General features: G+C 36.9%; 1 protein-coding gene and 1 pseudogene across 1 annotated transcript in view; one reads left to right on the forward strand and one right to left on the reverse strand.

Annotated features, from left to right (window-relative positions):
• The window catches only part of PKHD1 (PKHD1 ciliary IPT domain containing fibrocystin/polyductin), a 465,684-nt gene that overhangs the window by 412,206 nt on the left and 40,323 nt on the right, over nucleotides 1–13,155 (forward strand). The window contains 1 exon segment of the mRNA XM_028097676.2: nucleotides 6,687–7,701. Coding sequence (XP_027953477.2) covers nucleotides 6,687–7,701 — 1,015 coding nt within the window.
• On the reverse strand, nucleotides 10,096–10,450 carry LOC114204478 (small ubiquitin-related modifier 2 pseudogene; annotated as a pseudogene).

The following is a 13,155-nucleotide window of genomic DNA, read 5'->3' on the forward strand; positions in this document are numbered from 1 at the left end:
CATGCTGTGACACACAGGAGCCAGACCCTGGGTCGCATGTGTTATGAATATATCCTAAGGCATGAGAAGAAAGTGAGAGGTGGAGAAGTAGGTTTTTGAGTTGACTTTGCCACAGAAGTTACTCTATAAAAAGTTATTCAAATATTACACCTCATACATGAGGAAAACTTTTAAAGAAAGTTCCCACATTTGATAGTTCTGAAGATTTATACGATACCAATCATGAGTTGTGAAGCTAAAAGGAACTTTTCTAAACTACCGGTGATAGAAAATTAATGTCAGTCACCCAGGTTAAAGGCAAGACTGAATTACCTTTCTATCCCCCTGAAGAAAATATTACAACATGGTTGTCATATAAAAAAGCAACACAAAAGTGTGCAACAAAAAATAGGAAAAAGTTAATATTAATTTCCCTTAGATTTTATCATGTTTATGGTATTTATGAGGTTTACATTTATAACTGTGTTGTGACTTTTTTTTCTCATTTTTGTCTAATACTCATTTTGAATTCATAGTTTTGTATTTACTTTTACAGAATGGTTCCCCAACATCGTATAAGCACTAAAATCCAGAACGACTCGGTTCACTCCCCTTGCAAAATGAGAGTTTCCCATCATTTTCTCAATCTGTAAACTTTCCACCCATGCTCTCTCCCTGCATCCCAGCCCCCAACACACATCCTCACCCTAACTTCCAATTGATGACCTTGTTTTGCCTCAGCATGTCCCAGCAGATGACTGCCTTCAGTCTGCCTCTCACCTCAAGCTGCACAAACACTTTCTGTTCTCCTTCCTGTTCCAGGAGACATGGAGTCTTTTGACCTACCATATCCCACCCATTTTTAAAAGCTCTGGACCCTGTTCTCCCTTAGCCTCTCAAGTTTACTTTTATTCATCCACTTCCTCTAACACCAGTCTCTCCCTTTTTATGGATTCTCTCTCATCTGCAGAATTCTAGCTAGTGTCTAAACAAAACAATTTGACTTTTGTTTCCTAGTACATGTTATAAGGCTCTGAATTATCATAGTTATGCTCTAGCTGCTTTGCACAATCTCATCTTGAGTGCCAGACCAAAGTACTTCAATAAAATTAAGTATTGATTTTAAAAGAACCTACTTTTCAGCTCCCATAGAGCACTTCCTTTATGTAGAATCCTTATTGTCAAAACTCTAAGGTTTTGCTAGACGTAAGCCTGTACTATCAGATGACTGTATATTGGTTTAGTGGAATTATTTTGGTTTTGGTTTTGGTTTTGTGTGTTTTAACTTCGTTTATAAAGAAGGACTTTCTAGTTAACTATAATGACATATACACCATGTAAATAATTTCTTTTCCCAGTCGGTTACTTGTATGCAGTTTTATCTCTTTTACAAAGAGGTGGGAGAAATCACATCCCAAATCATCATTCTCCTACTACTGCCAAAGAAACTTCAGCTTTGACTTTTGAGACATGTGGGCCAGAGAAACACTCATAAGTGGGACAGCCTGAAAATATAAGGAGTATGTTATTTATTACATATTTTTTACAGTGCTATTCCTAGGAGAGCAAGAATTGTAGGGCATATGATTTTGGAGGAAAGGCGTTCTGTTTGTTTTATATTTTGTCAAGAAGACCTGAAACGAAGAAGTAATTTAAATATTCTTTATACTTACATTGGATCAAATGGGTATGTCTTGCATTTTATAGGGGTATGGGGAGGAAGGCATGGGGGTAATATTTTATAATAACCAATGTTTCATGAAACTTTTTTTTACTTGACTCAGGAGATACTAATTATTGACTTCATGAAGGTCAGAGCGTTAAGTCTCCAACCAAATGTCTCAGACATCAGAAAGCATGTGTTCCTTTTATAGTAAAATGTTCACACACAGAGCTTCAAAACACAATTAAGGAATTCATTAGGAATAGAGACAAGGAATTCTTTTTTTTTAAAGATTTATTTATTTATTTGAGAGAGCGAGAATGAGAGAGAGAGAGTGCATGAGAGGGGGGAGGGTCAGAGGGAGAAGCAGGCACCTTGCTGAGCAGGGAGCCTGATGTGGGACTCGATCCCGGGACTCCGGGATCATGACCTGAGCCAAAGGCAGTCACCTAACCAACTGAGCCACCCAGGCACCCAGAGACAAGGAATTCTTAATCTCAGGAAACAAACTGAAGGTTGCTGGAGTGGTGGGGAGGTGGGAGGGATGGGGTGGCTGGGTGATAGACATTGGGGAGGGTATGTGCTGTGGTGAGCGCTGTGAATTGTGTAAGACTGTTGAATCACAGATCTGTACCTCTGAAACAAATAATGCAATATATGTTAAGAAAAAAAAAAAGAAAATAGCAGGAGGGGAAGAATGAAGGGGGGGAAATCGGAGGGGGAGATGAACCATGAGAGACGATGGACTCTGAGAAACAAACTGAGGGTTCTAGAGGGGAGGGGGGTGGGAGAATGGGTTAGCCTGGTGATGGGTATTAAAGAGGGCACGTTCTGCGTGGAGCACTGGGTGTTATGCACAAACAATGAATCATGGAACACTACATCAAAAATTAATGATGTAATGTATGGTGATTAACATAACAATAAAAATTTTAAAAAAAGGAATAGAGACTCAGGGCACCTGGGTGCCTCAGTCGGTTAAGCGACTGCCTTCGGCTCAGGTCATGATCCTGGAGTCCCTGGATCGAGTCCCGCATCGGGCTCCCTGCTCAGCAGAGAGGGGGAGCAAGTCCCCCTCTCATGTGCTCTTTCTCTCTCTCATTCTCGCTCTCTCAAATAAATAAATAAATAAAATCTTTAAAAAAAAAGGAATAGAGACAATCTGTGTCATTGGCATTGCACTAGTTACTCTGAATAAGAAAGGTAATTAAGTTTAAATAAGCAAATAATTCCTGCCTATGTGAGTAGCCGTATGTGTCTGGCATTTAATCTTTATCACATCATAGTGCTTAATAATAACAAAAAGGCAACTCACTCCTAACAGTGAAGAGAGAGGTGACATAGTAACAAAATCTTCTTCCTGTTAACAGGTTAAGCATGCACAAGGCATTCAGTAAATGCTTATTGAACTTCTTGCCTGGTTCTAGGGTTCATAATCTAACTCATATAAAATTCTGACAGGTTATGAAGATTTCACAGTGACTTCTATTCTATCACCTTATTCCTGTGCTTGTCATGGGCCTGAGTCCTGGACCCCCCCCAGTGTATACATATGCTTTGCAACACAGGCAGTTAACATAGGTTGTGCCTTTCTTGAACTTGCTCATTCAAACTTTCTCTGACCCTTTCTTATACTAACTCTTCTTTCCTCCCTCATTCTATTCTTCCTCTTAAGATCCTGCCTCCAGCGTCGTTTGTTAGTCATATTCTGCTCCACCCAATGTCACTACTAAATAGGGAGCTTTGGATCCTGCAGGTAGAGTGGCTTGGGGGTCCAGCTTTCTTGGTGGACTAGTTTCAGGGAGTCACATATAAGAATAAATGAATGAATGGAAAGAACTCTATACTGGACTACTTTGAAGATGTGACTTCTACTAGTATAGCTCCTGTGACATATTACTCTAAAAGAGTATTTGAATCACATTATAAATCATCAACTTTTGTTATTTTAGCTTTGGAAGGCACCTGCCATCAGGAATAGAAATAAATAAAAACTCATGTTTCTACATGTGTATTTATTTAATGAATTAGTCAAGAAAAAAATGCTTCGTCACAACAGAATCCTTTTACAGACAAATCAATTATGTGATTTAGGGACATAAGAAAATTCTTATAAATATAATCAGCCATAATTTCAATCTTATGGTTTAAAGTAAAATAGATGGATTTCTCAAAGTATTGAACTTTATCATATATTAGAGTCAATTCAGGGGGCAAATCTCATAATAACTTTTTGTAGTATATTCTGCGCAGAAGTTGATTTAAAATGTATTCAAGCTATAGAACAATAATCTTATAACTAGATACTTGGCAAGAATAGATAAAAATTATTTTAGGGGTGCCTGGGTGGTTCAGTCAGTTAAGCATCTGCCTTCAGCTCAGGTCATGATTCCAGGGTCCTGGGATCGAGCCCCATGTCGGGGAGCCTGCTTCTCCCTCTCTCTCTGCAGCTCCCCCTGCTTGTGCTCACTCTCTCTTTGTCAAATAAATAAATAAAATCTTTCAAAAATTATTTAAAAAAATAAGAGTTTTGAAAAGGACATTACACATCAATCAACTAATACATACTAAGAAGTATCTACTGTGTTTGAGGTAGGGTGTTAAACTGTGTGGTAGTTTAAATAGAAGATATGGTCCCTGGCCTTAAAAAATAACCCCTTAAGGGCACCAATACCTACAAATTCTACGTAATTTATCAAACTACATATAGTTAATAGCAGAGTGATTGAAAATCATATCAACTAAGAGAGTGCTTATTTTATTTAGGGACAGTTCCAAAAATTTAGCAGTCTATAGAGATCACTTTATTTTTTATTTATTTATTTTTTTAAAGATTTTATTTATTTGAGAGAGACACAGCGAGAGAGGGAATACAAGCAGGGGGAGCGGGAGAGGGGGAAGCAGGCTTCCCATGGAGCGGGGAGCCGGATGTGGGGCTCCATCCCAGGACCCTGGGATCATGACCTGAACTGAAGGCAGATGCTTAACAACTGAGCCACCCATGTGCCCCTACAGATCACTTTAAAAGACATTGTATCTCCTGAATCAGAAGCAGGAGAAACAAAATCAGAAATCTATAAAACTGGATGGAATGTGAACAATTAATCAACATGACATCAACATGGCTGGGGAAAAAAATGTGTTAAAAGAAGGTGAGTGAGAGGTAAAGTTTAGAAAAAGGGAAGTAGTGTGAGTCAGGGTTTTTTACGAGTAAAGGCCACCTAACTGTCTCATTTCAAAAGGATATATCTGTAGTAGAGGCTTGTGTCAGAATCTCAGAGCACATGTCCGTTAAGATCATGGAATTAATTCCCTTCATACTGGTTCCATGCTTTTGAAAACAATTCTTGATTTAACATTAGTGTTTCCATATTATATGACCATAGAGAGAAAACATATTATATAAAAATAACCCTTATTTTATGTTTGATAATTAAATATCTATTTAAATTAATAACTTAGTATTCAATTTAGTGATTCTATCTCTTTAAGAGAGTTAGAACAATTTGAATTTTCTGTTTTATCCTATGTCCGTTTTCTATTTGTCTATTTCATCTAAGTTATTGAATTTGTTAGCATGAGGTTGTTTGTAGTAGTCTCTTAACTTTTGTCTGTAGGATCTGTAATATAATCCTCTTATCCCTGAAACTGATGATTTGTGCTCTCTTTTTATCTTGATCAGTCTAGTGAAGGGGTTAAACAATTTATTGATATTTTCCAAGAATCATATTTTAGCTTTGTTCACTTTCTCTATTTTTGTTTCTTTGTTTATCTCTTTTCTATTTCATGGATTTCTGCTGTTATATTTATTATTTCCTTTCTTCTATTTACTCTGGATTTGCTTTGTTTGTTTTCTAAATTTGTAAGGCAGAACCTTAAATTACTACTTTTAGACAATTCTTTTGTAATATAAGCACTTAACCTTATAACTTTGTTTCAAAACACTTTTCACTGCATCTGACAAATTTTGACATGCTCGAATTCCATTATTATTCACCTTGAAATATTTCATAATTTTCCTCATAATTTTGACTATTGTTCTTATTATTGTTGAGGCACAAGTAAACCATGTATCCACTCCCAAAGCAAGATTTTGGTAATTAGATTTATTGATGTTGTAGATGGTGTTGGCACAGATTTCTAAGCATATCATATGGAAGGAAGGATATAGGAAAAGGCTAGATCATGCCCAAATGTAGTGATTTCATTTTTTGGTTCCAATCCAGAGGCTGATTTGATGACCTTTCACTTAAAGGCAAATTAAAATATCTTGAAAACAGTACAAGATAATTTTGCAAATATCAATTTTAAATCAATGGGATTCTGTTTGTTGGAAGTTAAAATATCCCTGTGGATTCAGAACAAGAACTACTTACTGTTCATAGACAGGAAGATTAGGAATAGTAGGAATAATGGGTAATGCTGTTTCTCTAAATTCTTGATTAGCCCCAGTCATCCTCAACTTGGGCTCTGTTTAATGGCAATACTCCCCAAATTACTATTTTCTTCTTTTCTTCTTCTTGTATTTTGTTTTTACTCTCCATGTTTAGAGAAAAGAGAGAATGAGAAAATTATATAGTCTGACATCCAAACTCTTTCACATCCTTTCACAGTATACCTCTTCAATTTTAATACACCTCCATAAATTCTCTGTTCCAGCCCCCTCAATCTACCTCCTTTTTCATTGACTGGAATATTGTTACCTCCTTCTCCCCTGTCCTTTTTCCATTACGGAGGCCTTAGTGATTATCCCTTTTCCTTAATTATTTGACTTATTTAAATCTTTTTTCACTTAGCTAATGTCCATTATTACTTTTAAATAATACATATTATGTAACAGGTACATTTATGTTATTAATAGCTATTATTTAATATATGTGTCCTTTCACATTTTACCCAGACTTCTTTGCATACTGAGTATCTAGCACCCTTAAAAGTTCAACAAATGTTTCATAAGGTTACAGATGATAATAAGAATGATGGATTGCAAATCATCTTTGAGAGATTGTGGTTTACATATCACTTACTTTCTTTTATTTTATAGGTACATTTAGGGAAGAACAGAAATGCATATACCGAGCCCTGATACAAGGCTACATCTGCAAACAGACTGACCAAGCAATCTTAATTCTTGACAATGCTGATGCCGCTTGGGCAATGAGGAAGTTATATCCAGTTGTATCTGTTACTCGTGGTTTTGTTGACACGTTTAGTAGTGTAAATGCCAACACTCCCTGTTCTACTTCAACGCCTATATCTACTTTCTATTCCATTTTACCCACCAGAGAAATCACCAAGATCTGCTTTGTGGATCAGCCTCCGCAAGTGTTGCGTTTTTTTCTATTGGGGAACAAAAGTACCTCTAAGCTTCTTTTGGCTATATTCTACCATGAACTTCAGAGCCCCCATGTTTTCATAGGGGAAAGTTTCATTCCACCCATTCTGGTTCAATCGGCTTCCTCATTGCTAGATGAATCTATTGGTTCTAACTATTTCAGCATCTTGGATAACCTCTTGTATGTTGTCCTACAAGGACAGGAGCCCATTGAAATACGCTCAGGGGTCTCCATTCATTTGGCCCTCACTGTGATGTTTTCAGTCCTAGAAAAAGGCTGGGAAATCATCATCCTTGAAAAACTAACTGACTTCTTGCTGGTTAGCCAAGACCAAATCAGACTTATTCATGAGATGCCTGGCAATGAAGCAACCCTAAAGGCCATTGCTGATAATAAAGCAAAGAGAAAGCTCAATTGCCCAACTGTGACTTGTGCCAGTCATTACAAATTTGGTCAACGTAGACCTCTCATGATGGAAATGAGCTCATATACGGTCCCACCACCAACCACTATGGAAACTATCTCAAAAGTGATAGTCATTGAAATTGGTGATCCACCAACAATAAGGAGCACTGGACTGATTTCATATTTATCAAGTAACAAATTACAGAATTTGACTCACCAGATTATCACTGCTCAACAGACTGGAGTACTAGAGAATGTTCTGAATATGACTATTGGGGCCTTACTGGTAACTCAGTCAAAGGGAGTCACTGGCTATGGGTAAGTACTAATTATAATAACATCTAAACAAGGGCTGATTTCTTGGGTGCATATTGCAAATGGCAGTTGACTTCCATTGAATCACATAACCTGTCTGTTTCTTAAGATAAGAATAAAAACTTAGTCACTTACAGACTTAAATTATTAATTAAAATTTTTTTTAATTAAATCTATATTTTTCATGACTATTCTATATCTTGGATGGTTGAAGATGTTATATTTTGGTACCTTAAAGTGAAAAGCATATAGGAAGAAATTTTTTCAAAACAGTTTGTTTTCAGTTCATTTGTTCATTCTTTTATTCATGTAATAAATTTAAGTAGTAGGTTTTGCTAAGGTGAAACAGATATGATCTTTGCCTTAAGGGACAGAAACACTACATATCACAATTCCAATGAGCCACAAGCTAAAGAATGAGTACTGAGGAGGATGAGAATAATTCTTCTTACCTGGGGAAGGGACTTATGTTTAAGAAAATTTTGGAGGGATGACTAGGAATTTACTAGGGTAATGCAATGACTCTGATTGGGTTTTATTTAGCTTAGGATTATAACGCCCTGAAGAAGTTGCCTTTGTCAAATTGTATGAGGCAGGAGTGTCCCTGTTGCCAACTATGTTTATGGCACAGACCTGTGTAAGATCTGTAACATCTTTTGTGCTATGTTATTCTGACTGTAAATGCTTATTTTTTATTTTGGAGTCCTTCACCAGATTTCTGTTCAATAGACATTTCAGAATTAAATTTACCTGAATGTTTTTCTGAGCTTAGTAAACGGAGAAGCCTGAGAAGTACACAATAGGGAAGGCAAGTGTAAATTCCTCTCAATTTTATAGATTGTGTTAGCCAATTGACCAGCCCAAGTTCATCTAAGGTTATCTCTCTTAAGGTCCAGACTGTAAGTCCCAAGCTCCAATTTTTAGCAGATGCAAAAGAACCAAAAATGATAGCCCAGACTGAGAGACAAGATGAACTTGTTACAATGTTTAAGAAACATATATAAAACCAACCATCTCACAAATGAACACTGCTGGTTATAGAGGGCTAAAGGTGGGCAACATAGATATTCCTTATAAACTTATCACCACTACTGGAAAATAAGCTCAAACCCATGCACACTTTCAGTTGATACTGGGTCCCTGAAATTGGTAAAATTATTTAGATTCTGAGATATATTATTCAATGAGATTTTAGGACATTTATATTTGGACATTTATATTCTTTCAGATTATTCTGATGTTACTGCTTTCTCATTTTATTTGTGGTAGTACTACCAAATAATGGATATTTAATGGATATTAGTTACATCCATGTACCATCTTCAATGGATATGGGATTTGCTATAAAATAAGAGTAAAAACAAAAAGAGACACCTTCACATTGTTAGGCATATTTAACTAATACATTGATTGCATTTTTAAACACAGAGCAATATATCCAAATGAAAACTTAGCTAGTGTTTTTGAATTACAATGTAGATAGGTGTTCCTTTTCCTAACAGTACATTAATATGTATGGGAGATACGAAAAGAAAACTCAAGCAGTTTTTTTTCTCCCCCCAATCTTGTTGATTTGAAGGGCTTTCGGAATTGTTATTTTATAATTAAAAAGAACTCTTAGTGACACGATTGCTCAGAATCTTTTAAATCTTGGATATTTTTACCAACCAGCAAACCATACCATGTTATGTCATTATGCTATAATGCATGGTAATATAAGAATCAAGAACCTGAAAAAAATGATGCCATTGCAGCTTAGCTTATATTTATTTATTTATTTATTTATTTATTTATTTATTTATTTATTATTTTTTTAAACAAGAAGTTTATTTAAACAACAAGACGCTTGACTTGAAGGGAAAACTATCTAGGATTCATTTCTTTTAGAGTAATTTATCCCTACTTAAAGACAGATTGCCCTACATGTAACAGCTACGTACAAAAAAGTTATAAAATTGTCCTTGGTTTTACAATGATAAATGAAAAACATTAAAATTCTCCAATTGAACAAGGTATGCAAGGATTTTTATGTTGTTCTTTTTTTGTTAAACAGTGAGAGCAAAATAACTTACTGGAATATAAAGATAAGAGCTGACTGAGCATGCCACTAATGGAGAGAGGGGGTATTTTCACAGAAGCAGTATTTTCACCCATCCCATCTCCATTTGATGTCGATCAAAACATACCATTGGCCATTTAGTTAAAAAAAATGCAATATGCTTGTGCACATACACAGTTACTTTATGTACAATAAAGGAATGGGGAAGGGGAAAATGAAAGGTTAGAGAAAACTATACTGTAGTAGTCGTCAGGATGTGGTGGAACCAAATTGCGGCTTTCTAATTGAGAATGTCTTCTTGGTTCTGGAGTTCTGGAGTAAAGTAGCAGGTTCCCTTTTTAGTAGGCACCTCCTGTCTGCTGCTGGAACACATCAACTGTATCTTCATCCTCCATTTCCAACTATGCAGGTGTGTCTGTTTCATTGATTGGCTGCCTATCAAATCGGAATCTGATCTGCCTCATTGACAAACCCTGTTGTTCACAATAGGCTTTCATTAGTTTACTAAGTGGTGTATGCCTCTTAATCTTAAACTGCACCACAGAACCATCCTGCCCCACCACCTTCAAATTAATATGATCGTTGTTCTCAGTCTTGACTCCTTCCTTGGGCTTTTCGTCGGCCATAGCGAGCGCCGGAGCGTCCTCAGCTGCCGCTTCACAAAAGAGGTACCAGGTCCGCACCGAACGAGCACACAAGCCCAGCTTAGCTTATATTTAAATATCTTTTCCCTTTAGCCCAATTTCATTTAGATCCCACTGAGTTCTTATAAATATATTATAAGTATGGCCGACTAGAGAGAAAGAGGGCCAATCCATTGCTAAATTTTATTTAGATTTTACAGTACTGAGCTTTTCTAGTAGGTCATCATTCCCAAATAATTGATTTTGTGTTACATATAAAAAGAGATTCCGTGAATATTTAGCCTTTAACTAGAAGGAGAGAAGAGTCAAAGAGTAGAAGCAATGGAGGTATAGCAGAGGAAGCCCAGCAAAGAGAGTGAATCCGGCATCAGTTTAGGTGGTGCCAGTTAGGTGTGTACCAGTTAGGTACACACACATATCTGTGGGGGATATCATTCCATTACGAAGAGGTGAGACAGTTTCAGAGAAGAGATCATCTTTATGGCCCACCATCCATCATAGCCATCATGTTTTCACTTTTGACTCAGATATTTCTGATTTAATAAGAAGCTGCCGAACATGTATATTATAGCATCGATTTTTCTGTTGGGATGTGTTCTATTCCCTCATCTCTCTCTGTCCCTCTAGTATTTTAAGAGGGATTTCAAACATAAGGCAAAAAGCAAATCTTCTGAAGATAAGGAATAGCTGCTTCTTAAGAATATCTGAATAAATCTCTGCAGAATGAGAAATGCCTTGTCCTAAGGGATTGAATGAAAATTAGCAAGGTGTCCCATGGCCCAAAGAATTGCACAATATGCTAAACAACCCTGGAACCTTGTGCAGGCCTCTGGCCAGCCCTGTTTCTTTCAACTTTGATCAGTGTCAGTTGGGACTTCCATTGAACTTACTGGAGAGCCATTGACAAGCTAATGAACTGACCTTGACACAGCAGAATCAGCCCAGGGATGCTGGCCTTTCAGTGAAAAACACCAACGATGTTCTTGAGAGGCTCGTGATTGTTAATTTAATGGGTTTGCATACATTTCAACAAACTGAGGCCATATTGGGCATTTACTTTTTTGTTTTTGTTTTTGTTTTTTTTTCTTTAATAATTTTTTATTGTTATGTTAATCACCATATATTACATCATTAGTTTTTGATGTAGTGTTCCATGGTTCATTGTGCATTTACTTTTTAAGGAGAGTACTACCAGCTTTCAAAAAGTTACTAACCTCTTTTTTGGGGAGTAGAAATGGAGTTCTTTTTACTTTTTAATTAAATAATACACAGTGAATTGGCCTCTCCTGGTCTTTATCCTCTTCTAGAGACATCTGGATTTAAATTCTGTCTGCTAGGCTAAGTCAATTCCATGAACCTGTTTTCCATCTTCCAAAACTTCATTGACTTCTGTTGTCAATACTGCTTTCCCCTCCTGCCTTCTTTGTCTTTGTTAGTTTACCCCATTTATGCCAAGTGGTTTACACCCTTTTTATTTATTTTTATTCTTTTAAGTAATTTCAGTGGAGTAGGGGACACAGAGATAAACATAAGTTCAATCTGCCCTTTTTAAACTGGGCATTCTCCACAGGAGTCTTATTTCTATATTCTGTCTTTTGTCTGGAATCCTGGCAGGACACATTTTATATTGCTTACCTTTCTTTCAGTAGGAACTTGATTTTTGCTCTCTTAAATATTTCCCTTCCTTTCTCCTCTTCTCTCCCCTTCCCCCTGCTTCATTACAAACAAATTTTTTTAAACGCCTTTAAATAATATTCTTTGTCATACAGTAAAATTAAATATATCTGTATCTTTTATGGATGTTTAAATATTGAAATGCCAAAGCTATTTGTGGTTGGCAAAATTTCTAAAATGGCCTCCCAAAGATGTGCTGCCCTATTCCCAGGAATCTCTGAATATGGTCAGACAGCATTTCATTAACTACAGGATGTTAGGTGGCACCGTTGACCCAAAGATAGAATATCCAAGATTATCAAGGTGGGCCCAGATAATAACGTGAGCCCTTAAAAGGAGAGAGCTTTCTCCTGCTCTGGCAGAAGAGGAAGACTAAGAGACTCAAGGTGTGAGATGGACTTGAAGGGCCCACTGTTTTTAAGATGGAAGGGACCACCTGGAAAAAAAGCAGGTGGAATAAATCGAGAATGGACCTTGGCTGACAGCCAGTGAGGAAACATGGACCTCCATTCTATAGCCACAAAGAAATAAATTCCACAAATTTATAAGTTTAGAAGTGGATTCTTCCTGAGAGCCTTCAGCACTAAACGCAGCCAAGCCTGTCTGACTCTTAACCCACAACCCAAAGATAATAAATTTGTATTATTTTAAGCCACTAAGTTTGTGGTAATTTGTTACACAGCAATAAAAATCTAATACGCTATCTCAAATAAAGTTCTCTGTTAATGACATTGCCAGGATCCTTGGCTCCTGAAAATGGTTCTAGTCAGGGTGAGAAAGACACTGTAGGAGTGTCTGTGTGTTCTTGAGCCCATCACCTTAATATCTTTTTAAGTTCCCTTACTCTGTGTAAATAGCACCTTACAAGCCGACTTGGAATAGAGAGGAGAGCTAGCTGAGACCATTGGTGAGACTAACAGCCTATTGACACTCAGTCTCATTTAGCGTCTTCTTTGGTATAACCTCTCCATACCTCCAGGCACCTGCTTTCTAGGAAACAGCTGTCGGGAGTATACAAGAACGGAATCTTCTGTCAACATGTGAGGACATTCTTCCCAAGGCTGGCAGAATGTTCATTCT

The sequence above is a fragment of the Eumetopias jubatus genome, unplaced genomic scaffold (assembly GCF_037043125.1).
Source record: "Eumetopias jubatus isolate StellerSeaLion01/CBP00866 unplaced genomic scaffold, mEumJub1_p1.0 scaffold_6, whole genome shotgun sequence".
Classification (NCBI taxonomy): Eukaryota; Metazoa; Chordata; class Mammalia; order Carnivora; family Otariidae; genus Eumetopias; species Eumetopias jubatus.